The 22,022-nt window shown below is 40.2% G+C and overlaps 1 protein-coding gene across 13 annotated transcripts in view; it reads left to right on the top strand.

The window, feature by feature from the left end:
• Positions 1–22,022, top strand: part of rap1gapb (RAP1 GTPase activating protein b) — a 79,388-nt gene that overhangs the window by 33,050 nt on the left and 24,316 nt on the right. For 9 of the 13 annotated variants that reach the window (XM_058631087.1, XM_058631089.1, XM_058631079.1 and 6 more), the window contains 2 exons: positions 586–621; positions 16,641–16,734. Coding sequence is in view for 8 of the 13 variants with exons in the window: in XM_058631079.1 (XP_058487062.1) it covers positions 586–621; positions 16,641–16,734 (130 nt within the window). In the remaining 5 variants the exon portion in view is untranslated. Of the gene's footprint in view, positions 1–585; positions 622–9,204; positions 9,310–16,640; positions 16,735–22,022 lie in introns of those variants that run through there. The other 4 variants (XM_058631088.1, XM_058631090.1, XM_058631078.1 and 1 more) reach the window with 2 other exon arrangements.

Below are 22,022 nucleotides of genomic sequence, written 5' to 3'. Positions count from 1 at the left end.
GGCGAGGCATTCATTTGGGGTGATCCCTCTCTCCAGCCACTGGGCTGTCTGGCTGCCAAGGCTGATCCACTGTTTGAGGCATTCGCTGTCCCCGGCATTGGCTGGGCTGGACTCCAGTACGTCTGTGGTGTCCAAGAAGCTACTTCTGGAACTAAGTCGTTTATGAGCGACAGAGTGCTCATGGAGTAGGTGCCAGGTGTCATTGGCTTGTTTTGTTCGCTTAGCTTGGGTGGTAATTGCTCTCTGGATGTAAGAGGGCATCGATGCCTGATAGTGCATAAAGACAGAGCATTTGTTTTAAGCACAGGGATAATGCTGTTGTTCGCATGCTAATTTTCGTAGTAGGCTGTTTCTGGTGGAGACCTTGGCTCTGGTTATGTTAAAACCCCATTTTGCTTCCCCGTTTTTGAAGTTTGGCTCATAAAGTTATTTTATATTCACTGGAAAAGATATTTGCAATAAATATGTTCAACATTTCGTCTAGTTTTAAAAATTGGAATGATTGTATCCTCGACGCTGATGCTTTTAATTTCTCACTTGATTAGAATTAACGTTAATCTGCTGTCAAATTGTTTCTTTCTGTAGAACTGACAAGAGCGTCTCCACGACCAGAACCTTATGGTGAGTCATGTCCTGACTGAAATTCAAAATGATGCATGCAATTTTGTTCACCATGCTTATTCGTGTATTCCCTTTTGCACATATTGCAAAGGGGCATAAACACTCCATGGATCCGTTCAAAACAAGGCTGGTGTGAACACACCTGAAGAAATAGAAATGAAACAAGAGCAGAGAAGTGGAGAAGTAAATATTTATTCAATTTAATAAGTTCCTTTGTATGCATTTGTGTCTTTTTGTTTTGAGTTTTGTTGTTGTTTTGTTTCAAGGATCTTAGCCAGGATTCCAGAAGCAGCTGAAAAAACTGAGTGACACTTTCTTATACATTATTATACATCAAATTGGCCTCAGGCTCATAAAGAACTGAGCCATAATGAGAGTGGAAGGAGAATGGGTGGCTGTACTGGAAAGGTGAAACACCAAGGCTCCACACAGGAGAGGACACCCTTGCTTACTCACTGAATCTCATTAGTGGGAATGGGGTTTCACTGTGTCTGCATGGTATGATAATGGTGCCTCAGCAGCATTAGGTTTAGGAGTTGATAATAACCCACAGTATCGCTCTCTGATTATAATCACTGAGCCATTATCCCAATTGTGTATTCCATCACTGCACTGAAATTAAAAAGCCCATCCACAGCACTAGTAAAACCGTGCCGTTGCCTTGCATTTCTTTATCCAAACAATGTCAAATTGGGCACTGCACACGCTGCTGCCCTTAGTAAGTCACAGGCCACAGTTTGACGCCTGTCAAGCGAGCCGTTAAACAGATATGTGATTAACAGGCAAACAGAGGGAGAGACATAGCTTGCATTTCTTTGTGTAATTTGCTACCATGGTTGCCACGGTAACCCACGCTTAGGAAGTCACGTGCCAAGTTTAAAGACTGTCATGCAAACTGTTGGAGAGATATGAGGCTCACGTTCAGACAGACCTTCCAGAAATTTAATCGAGAGATAACAAGGAATTCATAATTACATTTTTGGTCACTTTTTGGTCACTGATTTCTGAAACGTTTTTCTAAATCTAGTTATTGTTCCTAAACCATGCATGGTTTGATGACTTTGTGATGGCTTTGGGGTTTAATTATGGCATGTCTCAGTTTTCAACCTGTCCACAGGGTGGGCCAGCAGGGATTGGCACCAACAGCCCCCGTGATAAAGTGGTAGACAATGTGTGGTCTCAGTTTTTTGTCCATATGTCTGAAAATGTACAACAGCAGAGTCTTTTTTTAACCTTGCAGCAAACTGAAAATCTCTGTATCTCTTGTAAAAAAAAAAAAAACCTGACAATATTTACTGCCAAAACTGACAATTTTTGAAAAATAGTTTTAAAGAAGATATTTTTGATAATTCACTGAATCTACTACCCGTCACACTTAGATTTGAGTCTCAGCTTTGCCACATAAAGAAGAGCTATAAATGTGTTCAGTAAAATTCCAGGATTGGGATGATGTGATGTCGTGTGATGTGATGCCACTGAAGAAGTCAAGCTGCTGAACTCTGATCCAGTTTGTGGCAGTTCGGAACTCAGCCTATTTACTGTTCTAGCAGATACTCAATGGCATTATTGCATGTGCATAGTGCTGGTGTTTTAGAGTGAGAGAGATTGCCTTGGGTCAGCTTGTATGAAGTGCATGCATTTGTCTGCATTCATCTGGTGGGAGGCGCAAAGCACAGAGAGTTTTGATCGTACAACATTAATATTGTTGATGAGATCAACTATTTCAGCCTGTCGTTCAGGCCTGCTGCAACTTTATATACTGGCTTTTCCTGGACCATGGTCCCTGTCATTGTTACCTCTTTATGACCTTTGCTGGCATAAACACTACCAGTAGTCCTCATGGAGGCCAGACTCCAGTCTTACAGTAAAAAGGCAGTGGTTAGGTTGAGGTTGGGGTTAGGCATTAACGTGTTATGGTTAAGGTGAGGAGAACACCTTGTTTAGATTGTCCCAAAGAGTGGAAGTCAAGGCCAGGCAATGTAAAAAGAAGAATACCAGACTGTGTGTGTTTATGCTCACACCTTTTGGTCCTATGAGGAACTCCTCTGTCTCCACCATCTCCCTCTGCCACACAAACAGTTTCTACTAATGTTGATGTAACCTCAGTATCCTGGCATCATTATGGAAGAAGCTGGAAAAGTGCAAAGATACTTCTATTACTGTGCTAAACTGTTCACAGCACAGTGTTCCCAATTAAACACTCATTAACTTGATTGCTCCTGATAATGGTGGTACTTATCTCCTCAGTCTTAAGCTGCCGCTGTGCTGTAGTAAAGAGACCAGAATAAATGTCGTGGCATTTAGTCTGGATGTGATTTTTTTTTCTCCTGAACAACTTGACTCTGCATTAATGGGGAAAATCACAAGGAAGACAAATTCTCATTTAAATGATGTGTTGGAACACAAATGTCTTCATCTAGGCTGGGGTAGGTACCATATTTTTGACGTTGTTAAGTATTAATTCTGTAATAATCTGGAATCATAATATAAATTATGTTATTTGAGGGCTCTGTTTCCAGCCTTAGCGACACCTGGTCCATGATGGCAGACTTGGCAATAGATGACACTCCTATTGGCGGCTCCATTAAACAGCTGTACATATACACCCCTTTCGTGGAAAGGCTGCTCTTCCAGTGTCACTAACAAACTACTTTAAAAGGGAAAAAGCAAGGCACAGTAAAAGCATGTCAATATCAGCTGAGTGTTTTAGACATGGAGTGATTTTCTTTGGTCTATATTTAATGACCTGAGAATGAGACCAATCCTGCCTACTGTAGCCTTAAGAGGTTTGGTAAGAAACATCTTGTTTAAGAACACAGAGTATTTAGGCTGCTTTTTTCCATTACTATGTTAACATGTATATACAGAGGCTATAAGAATGTGCAATATAGAGTGTCTTATATCCTTGTTTTCAGCACAACCTATAGGTAATCTGATGATATGATTTTTGTTTCTAGATATATAAACACACACCTGAGCAAAAGGTACTCACATTTTGAAAAATTGGATTGAGATTTGGAAATTCTTCACATTTCAAAGTTAGCTTGGCTTGTTTTTATGGACAAAAATGGAAGAAAACATGTTTTTATTTGTCTGGTATACAATCAATCATAACATTGACTCAACAATACATAAGAAGATGAAAAAATGCCTTTTGTAAAGCCTGAAGATGTGACCTATAAACACACCCCTAGGATAAGACTTGTGTATTATTGCCACGTGAGCACTAAGGGTTAATGTAATATTTTATTGACAGTATATGCAGAGAGGGAAGTACTGTATGTCCGTTGCCTTGCAGCATCCACTCTAAGTCGAAGCTTATGACAGAGGAGGAGCTGGGTAATAATGAAGTAGTCCTTAGTACTGGATGATGAGAAATTGCAAGGGGATCTCCTCTAACTGGGGATATGCTTCACTTTAGATTGCTCCTAATGGCCGATCTCCATCCTAATATAAGCATAAGTGTTGTGATAAGAGGGCAAACAGGAAGAGAGAAAATAGCCTGCAGCATCACAGACAGAATAAGGCTTGTATACTGAGTTGGGGGGTGGTTTTGAGTGCACATTCTAAAGAGCTGTCTCGCTAATGTCATGTTCCACACCTGTCACTGCTTTCACAGCCTGGATGTCAACTCATTTCAAATATGTCACATTGATCTGTGATGTTGAATCAAACTGAATGTCTCATTTACTGCTGCACCACCTGACCATTATCACCAGGCTGCAGTACTGACACATGGGTGGGGGGTCATTTCCATTCATCTATTCCTCACATAATTGGAATATTACTGGGATTGTTATATCAGTCAGTGTACTTCAATGATTCATCATTATTAAAAGCTGTGGGGATCATTTCATATTTTCAAGCAACATCTTCCGACTGGGATGAGTCGTGGTTGGATTCTATGTTGCTCCATCACATATCATTTCTTCCCTTTTCTGATCTCATACTTTCCTCCAGCCTCACTGACTGAGCTCAGCTCAGAACCACACCCTAGCATGGCACCAGGTCTGGATTTCATTCAGGCACTTTCTCCAACACCCTCTTCTGTCCTCTGTGTCCGTGTCACATCGCTCGAATCGTCCTCTCTGAACATTTGAATACATTTTCTGTATCACCCAGGTTGTGTCTCGGGGAATGTTTTACCAACAGCTGAATTTCATGATGGATGAAAGGCTTTTTTCTTGTTGGTGGACGGACTATCAAATGCAGGCAGGGAGGAGATGTCCTGCTGCTTCCCACACAGGTGTGACTGATCCTCAGTGAGTTCACACAGTAAAACGTTGCAGATGCAATGTGCTCTGCCTACGAAGGCTGAACAGGCACAGGCACAGTGGAAGAGCAGCACAGGGATGATACAGATGGTTATTTTAGTAGAACGAGTTCACATAATTCGGTCTGTCTGCTCTCCATATGTTATTAAAAGCACCACTTTTACTGATATTATGCAAGCATGCGGTGTACAATCTTCACTGCTGCGCTTCACTGGCCTTCCCAGCTATCATCAGTACATTTCACTAATTAATTAAAATGCTCAGACTAATTTAAGGAGCAATGTGGCTTACCGTTGCAGCTATTTAGAATGATCAGGTCAACTCCATGTAATCAAGCTCTATTTTTGGTGCAGGAGACATTTACTGAATAGGATTGGATGCAGAGAGCACAGGAGAGTTGATGGGGAAGTGATGCATTTTTGTTTATAAAGAGGATAAAGCTTTAACGCTTGCAGGGGGAGCGATGCCAATCTCAGATGACATAGGGAGATAGGCGGGCTACACCCTCTTCACCAGCCCATCGCAGGGCCAGAGACAAGCAACCACACTGTTACATCTACTGTCAGTTTAGAGTGTCCAATTTACTTAATCCCCATATTGCATTTTTTTGGACTGTCGGAGGAAACCGGAGAACCCCCCCCCCACACACACACACACACACACTAGGAGAACATGCAAACTCCAGGCGGAAAGGCCCTGAAAAAATGAGAATAATTCCCCCTAATATCGTGCATCATATCCCAATTTCATTCAAAGTAGTCGCAATGAGATATTTATTCAAAATGGTTCAGGCCCTAACTCAAATCCATCATTAAACGATGGCAGTCCCTGTCAACAGCTACATATTTATAGATGCTGTGTGTAGTCACCGTTGCTCTGTCTGGACAACGGTGAATCAAATTGAATTTTTCATGCTGTGATTGCCTATAGAGATTTGATTCATGACTCATAAACACAGGTCAATAAAGGCACATTGGTTTAGATTTCCACAGAACCATGAACAAACCTTATGTATGGAGCCCACAGATAAAGTGGCTGAATTTATGAAGCATGTATGATGGTTTTATGCTCCTGCTCTGCCGTAAAATTTACTCAATTTTTGTTTTTTTAGTTTATGCATCATGGCTCCAGCCTTGCGTTTGCTTCTCCTCTTGTGATTCCATCTTTTCTCCTTTGTCTCCTCCCGTCTGTCTGTATTATGTAAGCAGTATAGTCATAGACTGTATATTTAAAGAAAGTGGACAGTCGGCAGATCCAGCAAGTGAAGCCAATTAGGACGTGCCTGAAAACTGTATTCTGTTGAAGTGACGTCAGGAGGCAACTATAGTTTGTAAGTTTAGTTTAGTCTCACTTCATTCAGTATATCAACATTTCACATGGTCTAAATCGCTAATTCCAGGTCTTGTTCAACACAGCACGGTGTCATTATATTCCCATTTAGAGTCAAACAGAAGTGAAAGCAAGGTGTGCGTTAGGGCAGATCTTAAAAGTGTGATTGATGGTGGATTTAATGCATGGAGACCTGCCACGCCACTCGATCACTTACATCTATCCCTTGCCTCTCCCCCAGCTTCACCTTCTCTTCCAACTATGTTCTTTTCTGGTTTCAAGACGTTGCCGACATCGCAAGATGATGTCGGCAACATCGTCCTCAAAAAAAGAGATTTCAATCTCAAGGGATTTTTTTCCCTGCCTCTCTGGGATTCGAACTTCCTGGTTAAATGAAGTTCAAATAAGAAAATTCCTTCCCTCTCCTGTAATTGTCAGCTTTTTAGTCTCCTCTTGAGGTTAAAATCTTGTTTGCTTTTCCTCATTGTTGTTGCATTTGATCTTTGCTCAGGAGTCGCTGGCACCTGGTGTAGCTGCTGTCCACATTCTAATCACATCACCCAGTTAGACGCTGGAGCACTTACAGTTTCTGCAGAGTGCTGTTTTTTTCACTCCATGGTGATACTATGGTTACTGAATATAAATGATATTGATGTTTTTTTGTTGCAAAGCATTTAACCTACTCCCCTCTCCCTGAACAGTGTTGTTTAAAAGAAAGCTTTAGTTCCACATAAAATGAGCTCATTAGATTAAATTTAGCTCCAACATTCTTTTTCTGTCCTTTAAATAATGTCAAACTTGACACTCGTCTCCACCCACTCCACCCTGCCTGCGCTCTCTTCTTCACCTCTTGTGCATATTTTTGGATGGTTGACCCCTACTTTCTCTACCTCTACTCCCTGCATCCTCACTGTCGTTCACATGCAGGTATTCTGTCTTGCTCCTACTAACCTTCATTCCTCTTCTCTCCAGTGCAAGACGCTGTTTGTACCCCTTTACTGTTCCTGGTTACTTTCCCCTTATTCCACAATTTTTCATCGCTCAGCTCCATAGTGCTGCTATAGTGCACAAAAACCCTATCCGCCTTTAATCAGATTATAATCAGTTAATCAGGTTTAATCCCAGCAGAGGATGCAATGTAGACAAGAGGCATCGTACCATGTTAACAGGATAATGAATTGAGTATTTACATAATGTGAATAATGTCTTATTTAGATTATCCAGGTACAAATAGTTTGACCCTATAACAGTAGGTATCGCTAAAGCTCAAAAACATACCTTATAAAACCGATGTCTGGTGAAATTCAGCATGAAGCGTTCGTGGGCATCACAAGGAACAAACTTCATGGAAATGAAAGTGGTGCTTGTGCTGCATTTTGTGCACATAAAGCCAGTTGCTGCAGGAGACGACTGTGGGCAGAGCAGACAGTCACAGTGAGAGATGGAGACAGAGAGGTCGAAGGAACAAATGAAATGAGGAATGGAAATGGAGCGTCTCAGCTTGGCCCACGTACACCTGCTCTTATAACTTCACACCATCTAATTAACTTGACAAGTCAGAATTCCCATGTATTTACTTGAAACATGTTGATAATTTATTTTGTCAACCTCCCTCTGACCTGGTTTTACTCCCATTTTGTTCTGCTCTGTGTAAGAAAAGACACTCTTTCATCTTTAGATCCAGACAGGCTTTGAAACAGGCAGAATATGTTGGCTGTACCTAACCTGCCCGCATCATACTCCATGTTCTGTGTGTTGTAGATCTGATGGGTTTTTCAGGTGATTCCTATCCTCCCTGGGGAATCATCTTCCCTATATGAGTGGTGGTGCAGCTTAGACGAGACCTCTGTGTTGCACGGTACTACCTACTGTGTTTGGGTATAATTTGTAATAAGTTGTGTTTGGGTTACGATCAGGGTGAGACATTAACTGGTTATGGTTAAGGTATCCCAACATGGCAAGTGTGGCAAGAGGACAGCCACGACTCCCTTTATGGTTTCAGGGCCTGTAGCGTGTTTTATTGTTTGGCTCCTTTCTCATAGAAATACAGATGCAACTGTAATTTACAGCAAGTAGCCACACGTGTGATCAAAGGAAATGCTTTATAGCAAAGATGATGGAGGAAGATGAATTGGCATACAATTTTGATTCGATCTTAGAGTATTTATGCATGGGACAGTCTTGTTAAATAAATGCATGAACTGAATCCTAGTAAATACATTTATTTTAATAATCAATCATGATTTATGAGTGTACTCTTCCATGCTCGTCACAGAAGACAGTGGACTTTTTGGAACACAGATTGATGTAGCATTTAAAATGTTCTTTTTTTAGATACTGTATTAAGATGGTCATGATAAACAAGCATAATGGTATTCAAATGCAGCAGATGCTTTTATTCAAACTGCCATGACTAGTGATATCTCTCTCTGTCTTAATGATGTTCCTCATTATTGTGTGAATGCACTGCAAACTCTGCAGCATTTCACAGCTTTTTCACCGAAATTATCTCAAATGAGCAAAGGCTATTTGACGCAGTGGAGGTTGTATGTGGATAGAACGTGTTGTCAGAATGAGACAAATAACAGGGCTGATCAGTCTTTCTTTTCTTTTTTTACCCCTGAAATTAGTTTTCATGCCTACCTCTGCTTGCCAAATTGTTGTGCAATTGAATGTGCAGAGGTCTGTTGCAAACAGGCAGACTCACTGAGGGAAATGCCAAGCAAAGCAACACAGATCAAGACAGATGAGGGGGGCTGCAGATGAAAAACATCGGGATGGACAGAATAAGCTGAAGAAAATGCAGCAGAATAAAAAGAAAGTGAGGAAAATGCATGTGTTTATCGCAGGAGGTAGGCGCGTGTGAGAGAGAGAGAGAGAGAGATAACAGGGTGGAAGGATGGAAAGGGAGGATAGAGGGAGGGCTGCTCTCAGCATCATCTGAAAGGAGAGAGGGTGATCTCCGACAGCAGGTGTTGGAGGATAGAGAGACAGATTCAGACTCACAGATCGAGCGAGACGTAGTGGAGCAGCAATTTGTTCTGGAGAAGAGACTGGGCTGCGAGTGAGGCAGCACTGCTGACAGGTAAGCATGGATAGAGATGGTAGAGAGCACTTTTGAATGATGACACTAATTTAAAAAAAGGAAAGTATGATGATTCAAGCAGCTACAGAAGAGTCTGCCTCTCGGTTATATATGTGTCCAGCTCTGGCTGATCTGTCCTCTATAAACTTTCCTTCAGATTGTCTCTGTCTTCCTCTTTTGTCCAGGCTGACTGGCATCTTCAGTAAATGGCTTTGCTTTCATTGTGCATTAGCTGCTAGTTGATTAGATTAGTTGCTCTCTGTACTAAGTGGACCTGCAAAGCTCATGGGTTTATGTGTATTTGGATCTCTGTGCGTGTGTGTGTGTGTGTGCACATTGCACTTAAAGACAAAATATGATCAAGATATTATTTTTGTTCAGTTTTTACAAATCTTACAGCAACTAAAAGCCTAATGCAAGGATTAACACGTTGGTGCCAGTCAAAGGAAAACCGTGGAGCTGCTCCAGCAGTGATGAATTGGAAATTTAGACTCAGGTTTCATAGACTGCTTTGTGCTTTCACATCCAGGTGAAAGTTTCCATTTCAGTCCTACTGGAGCAGCCTTTGGTGACAATGATGAAGAGCAATGCATCAGCAATGCATTTCCAGTTTTGACACTACGCAGAATATTTGTCAGCAAAACTGGGATATTAAGTTGTTCTTGGCTGAGTCTCAGTTACAAAAGGTCAAGCATTTCTCATTTTTCAGTCAACTCAATATTTTGAGCAGCAGTTGGAGCGCCCAGGCTGCTGTCGACCCGACAAATCTCTCCAACGTCTTCAGATTAACCTTGACTCAAAAGTATTGACTGGTGGTTTACATGGCAATAGGTATGCTGCACCACACTTGCTGTTTTTGTGAAAAAGCCGTGTTCCCAAAGTGCAAACCATTCAGTGCGTTCTGTGTAGTTGCAGATTTCGTATGAACCTGAAATTACAGAGAAAGCTGACAAATGGATGGCAGTAGTAGGGTTCACTTGCTTATTATTCTGCTCTATTTCCCAGTGGAGATGTTTTTAAGTTTGTTTTGTTTTGCAGCTTCCAGGCATTGTAGTTACAAAGTAACTGACAGCACTGTTGATCTCTTTATCAATATAAGATGCCCCAAGGTCCATCAGACAGAGACTTGTGCGGTAAAGCCCATTTAGTAAGCTTCAGTGGTTTATAGCAGCATTCGATCTGATAATATCTGACTCTTTCACCGCACCTGTGGCAATTTCTTTGTTTGTCAAAGACACTGATTCATCTGTTGAGCTGGTGCAAATGCACAAGGTCGTGAGTATTTACATGGAGAACTGCTGTACATGTGCTGATGAGTCTCTGTGGCAAAGATTTTAATCAACCACAGATGTCTTTGAATTTCATTAGGGTTTTTTTTTTTTTTCACAGAGTCAGTCGATGTGAGAATGATCTTAAATCTCTTATAATATCAGAAAACATTTTCCTGAAGAGTTTATGGTTCCAAGCGTTAGTTTCACGTCTTCTTCAAATCATCACAATGTCCATTTTATAAATAATAGTCCCATTTACAGGCAAACAGACAAAGGAGTGGTGTGGGTGAGGCCATGATGTCATTGACTGCTGATATGATCTTTTTTTTCATCCAAATATTTCTCTCTTCTGGTATTAAAAAAAAACCCAGGGGCTTTAAAACAGCATTTAACAAACCAATGGTTGACAAATATTTGGTAGAAACATACTGTATACCCACCACTGATTGTTATTTCTAGTCAGTCATGATGAAGTATCATGCACCACAATATGATAATAATAATAATATTTTTCTTTTTATCAGTAAACCAAACGTGTCACTCATCAAGTTCAACTCTTTAGTCCAAAGTTCCAATAACTGCAGTAGTGCACCACAGAGCCATCCTACTCAAATGTATGAATTAAAATGACGTGTGCAAATCATGCAGTGTATTCCAGCTCGTTTGTTTGCAGCTGCTGGACAGACTGATCCATGACTGGACTATATAAAGACCTGGAGGCAGCTCCTGGCAACACACGGGATCAAATTGTGTATTTAGTTTCCGAATGATTTAGGTTAAATCGTAAAGTCTTCCTGACGCCAGAAATGAACTCAAGAACATATGTTCAACATCCTAATCACCATCAAGCCCTTTTGTTCATAGTAATTGTCGGGCTTCACTACGTGCATGGCAATGTTTGGAGCTTGTTTACTCTGGTGATCCATGTCAGTGATTTCTAATACAGTTCACTGCTGGTGATAAGCAGCATATTTGAAATGATAACCTGTAAATAATGTGTGCATGCTAATTATTTACTACTTAGTCCCACAGTTTTAAAAAAAAAAAAAAATAACAATAATAATATTTTTTATAGTTTTGTTTTTAATTTAAACTCCTTTTACATCTGTCTTTGTACACTTGTATATCTATAGATTATTCAGTAAGACTCTCTGAGCACCGCTTTACTCCAGCCCTTTGCGCTTTGTTTGCAGGTGTATTCAGTGGTAAGTTTATTAAAACATTCATTAATCACTCCACTTGTTCAACAAGCACACGCGAGAACACGAAAAAAGTGATACTCCAGCTCACCGACGTGTTTTGCATAACTAGAAACAAAAGTTGCACTTCAGGTAGCATAGCCCTTCTTCTTAAATGGATGTCAGTCTTCAAATTGTGCAGACTCACTGTTCACCGCTGGCAGAGCAGCAGCCTCTCCTCTCTCTGACTGTCAGACAGCTGACGTCCCTCTCATTAATGTCAGAAATACAAGCCGAGGTACTTTTCTGACATTTTTGATTTTTTTTCTCGTGACATACTACTACAAAGATGGACAAAACTCTTATTGTGGGAGACATTGTACTTTAGCTTTGATAGATGGAGTGAATTGGGGAACAGGTGATGTTGCTAGGTGACACGCAGAGTTATAAAACTGCATCTGCAGACAGAAATCAGCCACATGGACAGGAAAAGAAGGAACTTTATGCACAGTATGTGTGGCACAGAGCAGTGACGGCATCAGGAACATTGTTATATACCTCTGTGGTTTCCTCTGTTTCTCTTTTGGCTCTCTGCAAATAATCAGATGTGGCTCGAGAAGGAACCTTTAACTTGGGATCATTCAGTGGCAGCTTGGCAATGGGCAGCTTAACTGTCACCGTTTGAATTTGGCAAGATAAGTGTTTCCTCCCATGTGTCCTGTCAACCGTCTAAAGTGACTCAGTGACCCTGCACCTGGCTGCTGCTGCTGCTGCTGCTGCTGCTGCTGCTGCACACAGGCCTGACTTGTGTCACCAAGTCTACATATCATGAGGAAAACAGTGAGTTTGACCAACAAAGTTAGTGTAACTTTATCAACTGTTTCCCTGATCAAGTTATCAGTTAGAGCACAGGTGTCCTCAGCTGTATCTTGTCAAATGTGCATATTTTCTGATTTTACAGTAAATTGATAATGTAGGGTTTTATGTCAGAGACTGAATTACTGCTTAGTGTAATATGCTATTGTCACTGCAGGCAGCTGGTTGTGTCAAACACACATATGCTGCTTTATTAATGTGACTAATGGCCACGGCCCAATGTACAGTTGAAACTGGTCTTTTTTTTTTTTTTTAAATAAAAAAGGTAATTCATTTTGGAAAACTAGGCTGCCTTCCCAGCAGGCATCTCGACATGTCACAGTAGAAAAAAAAATGTCAATAATAAAAATGAATAAATGCTGAATGGTGCATTGCTGCCAAATGAGGTCTCAGTGTGTTTTATAGTGCAATGACAATAATAATCTACGTATCTATAACTGATGACAACCAGTAGTGCAATACTTCACATACATAACTTGTTAATAGTGCACCCTGCTCCTCCTGTAGCAGATGCAGTTATTAATATTGCATTTAGATTTGGGATTTCATTAATCCATTTTTTACACCTCGACCATGGCATATGTCCAGATGAGGACATTTGATAAAGTGTGCTCCCTCTGAAATCCTTCTCTGAGTCAAGCTTAACATCTACCTCCCTTCACCAGATATATTTCTGTTATCTGCCTTGGAGATTGCTGTGGTGAAAGCATAAACTCTCACACATCTATCTTTTTCAGACACATACTGATATACATGTATACATTTATGGTTCACCTTCATTGTTATTGTCCTTCCCCCTTTTCTCTTGCCCCAAATCATCACATTTAATCCCCAACCCCTTTAACCAGAGCCATAAAACCTAAATTGTAACCTATCAAACATTCCTTTGGAGTTGTAAGGACACACACACACACACACACACACACACCAACAAAAACCAAACTCATTTGTGATGAGAGCTGTCAAGCATGCCATCAGTGGAGAAATGGGCACACTGTCAGGCAGCCTTCATCTTTCCGTTTATTGCATCTCCTCAAATGAAGATTGATTTGCACATTTGTGTTGGGTCTTTCATTATGGATATGAGGCGTCTCACGTAGGCAGTTTCCATTGGCTCAAGCAACACGCCAGCGACTTGCACACAGCATACGAATAAAAAATAAGGAGAACCCGTTACGATTGGGTCATTTTGCAAATGTAAAACAAAACAAACATTTATTTTGTATTATAATATCTGATGGGTGGGGTTGGTTTGCCCTGGTGCTTCACAGCAAGAAGGTTCTAGACTGTTCTCCTTGAATCCGTGTGAGTTTTCTCCCACTATCCAAAGACGTGCAGATTACATTTAGATTAACTGGAGACATTTATTTGGTGGTGTAAGTGGAACAGTTTTTTTTATGTTTGTTGGCCCAGGGTTAAGCAAGCAACTTTTCCACGGTCAACAGCGCCTTTTACCCATGACCCTCAAAGTGGTAGATGGATGTATTTAGTGTATGTATTTCATTTGGTGATATATTGTTGTCCTCCTTTGTGCAATACGATAATCGTTACACCAGGGCAAACCTCAATATTTTAATTAATGAATTAAAAGTAAACATTCGCACTGCTCAAATGGATGAGGGAAACTAGAACGGAACGGCAGGATATGGTGGAGAAAGCTATGTTAAAGATGCCCCATCCATATTCAATACATAGACTTTATGCCCTTTGTTCTTGAGTTAGACAGATATCGTGATGTATTGCTACATGATTGTCTTGCAATATATTGATTATCAAAGAATTATTGTCGGTCCATCATAGACCATGTATGGTATTGTGAGGTACTCTGTGATTCCCACCCCTAAAGATCTCAGTTTCAGAGGTCTGATAGTAAATCTAGGAGAGTTCTTCATCCAATCAGGAACCAGAACTCCACACAGAAGTTATCCTTTCTGCTCACAAGGTTCATTTGTCGGTAAATAAATGCCCCTCGTAGGGAGGAGGGAGGGGAATGATGATGGCATCAATGTACAGAAAGTTAGCCAAAAGACAACATGTGCCCCCCATGGGACAGTTAAAATTCCTATGGTTTTTTTATCATGCTTAGGGTGACGTGAAATACTACTGCTTCTTTTGGTCGTTTTTCCCCGATTTAACAGACACCACAGAAATAGATTTCCTAACCTCAACAGCAGTTCCACAGTCTATTTCAAAGATGTGCATTTCTGTTTACTCAGACCTACAGATTCTGCCCAGTTGTAATAGGTTTATGAGATAAGAGCTGCAATATCCAACAATGGACTGTGTTCCTGAAGAAACACTCACACTGTAAATCATCTCATTTTAACTTCTAGACCTTTAAACCTCTGCGCTGTGTGCCAAGACGGCAGAATGAGGGTGTGTGCGAGTCTCCACTGTAGCAAAGTAATCAGATATTGTTTCGTGATCCTTGTTCTTCTTCTTCTTCAGTGCAGTGTTTAGATTCACCCTCTGCTCCAGGTTTGTGAACAGGATGCATGCACAGACGGGCTGCCAGTTCTAGCAAGTGACTGTTGTGTGAGACAAAGTGTGAAGTAATATGCTGTGGCCAGATCCGTGGTGAGACTGGTTATTCGCTCGACTCACATGAAGAAGGGAAGAGGCTGAGAGGAGCAGAGAAGGAGAGATGAGGGCAGCAGGTTAAGAGATGAAAGCAAGGAAATGTCTTTCTTCTTTTGCTTTATATCTGTTTTCCCTTTGTTCTCACTCCCGGTTCTACATATGCCCTTTAAGCCTGTGCAGTTCTCCTGATCCGCTGTTTCACAGTCTCTCCTTTAATCACACACAGTGCATTGCATCTTCAAAATTGGGGGGGGGGGGGTCCACGGACGAGGAAAAGGAAATGTTTGTCGTCAGATGCACTCACACTCAGCTGTGCAGACACACGTTAGACAAACTGATTGACGAATAGTGAAGGAAACACAGAGATTTAAGTATATTCGTGTGGAAAAGGGGTGTATTCACTTAAATGACCACATCTTCCTGCCATATATTAGACTATGGGACGTATATTCATGCTAACTCTTTGTATTCTGTCTACTGTCTGAACATGAACGTGAGATGTGAGAGGTGGGGTTGCACTTGATTTGGACTGATGCATAGAAGCCGTCTTTAGTCTCTAATGAGATTTGTTCTCGACTACAAGCTCAAGCTATTTACATGTATATGCATGTAAATAATAGAGAGGGTAGTTTGCTTGTAAGTCTATGAGAAAATGAGCGCACTTTTCACTTGATTTACAGCATCAGTAAATATTTTCCTGAGTAGTTTATGGTTTCAATCTCTAGTCTCAACTCTCCTTCAGTACAACATGATCATTTTGTAAATGATGGTGCCATTTAGAGTCAAACAGGCAATAAAGCAGGGTATGGACTACTTTCCTGCCTCTTGTCATTGACACTGTATTTTATGGTTATGCATTTTTATGTCACATATCCATTTAATCTTGTATTTATTATTTATTACTGTCCGTCACTCCGCTGCTGTAACACACTTCATTTCTCTCTTTCGGAATTGATAAAGTTATGTTCTATAATTGATATGCTATATACTTTAGGTTGTTGCATGATATGATTGATAGTGGATGCAGTCCTTGCATTTGCAGAAAGATCCACCCTCTTATCCAATATTTGGTTTCTTTTGGTTTCAAAAAACAAAGATGTTGCTGGAGACGGGAGGTCTGAAAAACACCAGGAAATAAATGAGCAGGATTTACCTGAGGAAAACAATTACAAATAAGACACAATATTATCACTCAGAAGGGAAATTTTATTCTTGACTGAAGATGTTGTTTTTCTCAAGATAGTGATGAATCAATCACACCTTTCAAATTGTAAATGTCAGTTGTGTTACAGTTGTGTTGCTAAAATGAGAAACTTAGCTCAAGGCTTGCCATAACCTCTCTCTCTCTGTGTTACTCTCTCTCTCTCTCTCTCTCTCTCTCTCTCTCCCTTTTTCTCTCTCCACCCCTCTATCTTCTGACTCACAGGAACCAAGATGGAAGGAACCGTCGTATCTCTGATGTAGTCGAGCCCTCAGCAGCGCACTCCTACTTTCCATTTTCTTTTCCCTCACTGTTCAAGGTAAGGCGATACCTTGCTTCTCCTCTCTTCTCTAATGGTTTACAACAAAACGGTTCCTTTTATATGTAAATAATTGTGTTTCTTTGTTCAAAAGAAGACATTTGCCACATGTCATAGTGATAGGAATTATGAAAAAGGACTTTTAATATTCATATGGGCACCTGGCGACGGTGAACCTTTATCCTTCACATTTATTCATGTTCCAGGGCACTGAGGTTGTACCTGTCCATTGAGTATAATGGCTCATTGGTACGCTTCAGCGGAACCAAGCATGAATTGGTCTGTACTAATGCTTTCAGTCTCTCTTTGGGATATTTGTATATATATTTCAGTTGTTGCTGGATAAGTCCTGTAATCTTCAATAGTCTGATAAGGCTGAAGAAATCGATTATCAATCGATTACTAAATTAATTGTCAACTATGTTGATCTTTGATTAATTGGTTTGAGAATTTAAAGAAGTTTACTCTTTTTTTAGCCTCTTAAATGTGAATATTTTCAGGTTTCTTTGCTCAGTATAACAAAGAAATAATTAAAAATGAATCATTTTGGGGACAAAACAAGACATTTGAGAACATCATAGTTTGGGAAACAATTATCAACATTTTCCACATCTTCTGGCATATTATGGACCAAAACATTACTTGATTAATAGAGAAAATAATCGTTAGCTGCAGCCCTCAACACCTTTAATCATCCAACACGTCAATCAGAGGGCACAGTCTCTTAACACATGTACAGTAATTGTACAGTCAAAGCCTGATACATGATACCACCTCAGATGACAACTATAAAAAGTCTAGTTAGAGATTCATGCTCTGAGTGAAGGTGGTGCTCTTGGAGTCAGTCGCAAGTTTTGTGCAGCTCTTTTTATGTTTTATTAAAAATGTACATTTTCAGTGGGAAAAAAAAATGCCTTGTAACAGAATGACTTGGGAACTGTGTTCAACAGTCTATCTGCATTTGTGAGTTTTTATTCCTCACTGGTTTCCTTCCTCTTTTTTTTGCTCATTAACTCCATGATGCGGTTCCACCCAGGTGAAAGCCGCCTCTGATGCTGCCACCCTGGCTGACATTGTTGTCAGGCTGTTTTGATGCCTGACAGAAGAGACTGCGCCCTCTGTCTCAGGCTCCTGTGACAAACACAGATCGGCAGCGGCAGGAGAGTAGGCACACACTGTTAGAACATTTAGCACCAATTTAATTACTTATTTATGTCTGCGTCAGAGTTAAATAGACTCACATGTGTCTACAAACCACACTTGTTTTTAACGATGTGACTTCATGTGTTTACATTCTAGCATTTATAAGCGTCAAGCTGTAAACTGAATGATTTTATAATATTATGAGTCATAGAAGGCAGGATTTATGTTGCAACTGCAAACATGGGTTGTGCCTGCCAGTGATGACTGAAGTTGTGTCTTGTACAGTATGGTTGTTAAGGACAAATATCTCAAACAGCAACACTTTATACTTGTACGGCTGTAGCAGTTGCCAGTGGTTGAAGTTTGAAGCTGTTAAAGTACTTCAGTCCAGTGTTTCTTCGCAGAATAGAGCTGATGCAAAGACTAAAAACAAATTCATTTTTAATCAGAGAGAGGCCAAGAGTACTTACACTGAGATGCATTATACTGAATTATTAAAGGTTGCTGTCATTTTAATATGATAATAGAATTATAATATTCTTGTTATTGGTCTAAATGTGCATAGACACAGCTGCAGTAATGCCATCCTTAAAGCAACATTGTAAGGAGAATGATGCCTCTGTCATTCCCACTCTAAACTTCGTCCTTGCACTATTTAAATTTGGTAAGCAGGTACGACCCCTTTGAGAAGTGATGATAGTCAGTGACTTAAACTGCCAGAATCAGGCCCGGACTGAGGTTCATCAAAAAATGCTGAAGTGTTTCCTCATGGAAGACATAAACCTTGTCTCAGGGGGTTATCATGAGGAGGGTCTGAAGACTCAAGAAAACAATGCCAATAATCTTAATCTGTGGTTGATGGTTAAGGCTTGAGGCAGCCAATGAAATCGCATGAACTGTCAGCAGTCAAATTGCATTATGGGTCATTTAGATTCTAGGTATAGACAAGAAAGTAGACTACTTAGAAATTATACCTCTGTTTCCGCTGTATTGATTGTGCCCCATTAAAAAAAAAAAAAAAAAAGATCCATTATGAGTCTGGGTGAATTGAACGACTAGAGTGAAGAACCAAAGTGGCTCATGTTCTGCTTGTAAGGTTTAGCAGGGCTGCTAATGTTTAATGCTCTTGGAAGTCTGTGATCGTCCTTCAATCAGCAGCAACTCGACTTGTAGATTTGTTGAATGGAAATCGTTAAGTCTAGTTGCATCCATAACTTGTCAGAATTATAATTTTTAAACGGAAAAGTAACTAAATCCACGCACAGGTGAAAAAATGGAAAAAAAAGGCTGTTCTTTCACATGTGGTGTCAAATAACATAATATGAGATGAGAGCATATAGCTGTCTGTCATAGGAGGGTTTCAAACCAGGAACCCTGGTTTCAAAGCACTATTCCTTACCAGCTTTTTTTAGTTTACAGCTTATCTGTTTTGAGAGCCATCCGCATTTGAATGTACATATGCATCAGACAAAGAAATAGCCAACAGATGACCATCAAGGGCAAGAGGGATACACAGATGTTATCGTGTCTGATGCTGCCCTCATGTACTCACATTTGTATTCGTGAAACTACTCCCGATACCGTTGCACCTGAACCACTTCACGAGTGAGCTGAGCAGGTGTGCGCCAATAAGCGGATGTGTCGCAACGTCAGCAGTTTGGAAATACTGTAAGCAGTGATGACACTTGTCGAGACGAGGTGCAAAAAGTAGCTCCTTCAACACAAGTCATTTGATAAAACATCTAAAGAACCACGAACTGTGAAAGAACACATTCTGTGTCATAGGCTGAGTTACAGTTTGTCTTTTTCTAAATTGACACTCACTGTGTTTTGCCAGTGTAACGACAGCAAAGAATAAAGACACAAGGCCCAGCGATCCCGGAACCCCCTCAGCAATTCCATAGACCTTAACCTCCGTGCCAATCAACCAGCTCTTCTGACACACTGATGTTGTGGAGTGTGTCCATCTGTGTGAAACCCCATGTGTGTCTCCCAGGCACCAGCGGCCACAGCAAGGTCAGGCTAGTTTCTGCAGCCAGACCTGATAAATAGTCCCCAATGGATTTTCTCTGGCTGAAATCACAAGCTTCTGTGAACGAATGATTGACTCTGTTTTTTCTCAGCTCAGTTTTTCATTTTTTCATTTATATTGCCTTTAAGGATGCAGCTAGATAGGGGAATAAAAAGACAATGTGATAGTACTTAGGATTTAAATCATTGGTAATATGCATGTGGAAATGTAAATGGCCTCTGTATATGAGGAGTTCAGGTTCAGTACAGGTTTTCTACGTTTTCAGACTAAAGAGAAATGTGTGTTTTGATTCACTCAGCGAAGTCAGTGAGTGAAAGGATTTAGTTGACTGGTCACTTACTCTATTTCTCATGTACTCACACTATCTGTTTCATAGACGCACAAACAAACGCACACGTTCACAATGCAATTGCTGGCAATCAACCCCTCAGGCGTTCAAACAATAATAGCACATTCACTCCAGTGGCTCCACGTCGTCTCCGAGCGCAGGAGACAAAACGTGAGGAACCTAAAAGTCGGATGCACACAAGGTCTGAAAGTCTAGTGGAAAACTAATCGTTCTTAACACTTGTGTAACACTAAACCTGGGCTTCTTCTCTACATCTTGTTCCTTTAATTCTTGACTTTTCTTAACAGCTCTGGCTGAAATGACTTTATAACCGAAACACGTGCTTGTACATAGTGAAAAGTAATTCATATCTAATTCCCCTTTGGTCATTATTTATATATGATTATTCAGGATTATTCATGTGATTAGTGTTCTTCTTTCCTCTGTAAATATCACAAGTCACACTTTGGCATTCAGCTGAAGCCACTTTAGACCAAAGTAAACAGACAGACAGTCATTTCATGTAACCGCAGTATAAGACATTTAAATGGCAGCCTCATTATGATGCAGTATCGCTCCAGCAAAAGTCTCCTGTCCATACACAATTCACATTTTGTGCATGTCGTATTCAAACCGCGCAGCTCCTCTTACTCGTTTGTACTTCCCATTGATTTCTCCCTACAGAAATCAATACGGACAGTTAGCTCACCGTGTTTATTTAAAATAAAAGACACTTAGCATGTATGGATGATGAAGAGAGCGGCACAGAAAAGGCCGTGCTTTCACAGAGAGAGCGACAGCTCCCCTTTCATCCCACAGTGCTTTCCTCCTCTTTTCATTTCTCTTCGATTTCTTAGAGGTGCAGAGGTTGGAAAAGTCGTCCATTTGGCTGTGGCATCAGCTCTGCACACTCGTCTCACATATCTTGCCTGGTGGAAGTAATAGCACATTTAGCAGAGTTTTCTGATGGAGAAGGTGAATCAGTGAAAAGTGCCGGATGCAGTTACAATGTCACATTTTTAACACTTTAACACCTAAGCCCTTAAAATGTCCATCTGGACATTTTTGCTCATTTTAACCATAAAAGGGCCAGAAAATGTCTTGTGAGTAAGTGCTTTTGCCCCTGTTTACCGCATATTAAAATAGTGTATTAACACTTTTATTATTGAGGAAAAAACACTCTAATTGTACACAAACACCAGCTTTTGCGTGTAAAATTTGAAATTTCAACAGTATAAAACATGTTTAAAATAACATTTGTTTGAGTCTTCGTCTCAATGTCCAACAACAGGCCAACAAAATGAAAACTATGTACAGGCATTTTTCCAATTTCTCTAATCTCTATATATATATATATATATATATATATATATATATATATATATATATATATATATATATATATATATACATATATGTAAACATATATATATATATCTATACTGTGTATAGATATATATATATACTGTATATATATATATATACACTACAGAGAACAGACAATCCTTTCAGTTGCACAGAAATACTGCTCATAATCAGCATTTACAGTCGATAAGAGCACTGCAAGTATTAGCCGACTTCTACTCTATATAAACTGTGAAATGTATGATCTTTTTTACGAGTTGCAATTTGTCATCTGAGACTAAACAAAGTGTCTGCACTGACCTGTTCTTATGTTTATGTGTGCGTGGCTGAGGAGAGGTGACACGCTTGAGAAATATGAGATAAAAGAAAAGAGGAAGAGAACTCTCTCTCTCTCTCTGTGACATAACAAAAAGGAGAATT

Source organism: Solea solea, chromosome 6 (genome assembly GCF_958295425.1).
Source record: "Solea solea chromosome 6, fSolSol10.1, whole genome shotgun sequence".
Classification (NCBI taxonomy): domain Eukaryota; kingdom Metazoa; phylum Chordata; class Actinopteri; order Pleuronectiformes; family Soleidae; genus Solea; species Solea solea.
Note: the sequence above shows the minus strand (reverse complement) of the source record. Positions and strands in the feature narration are given on the sequence as shown.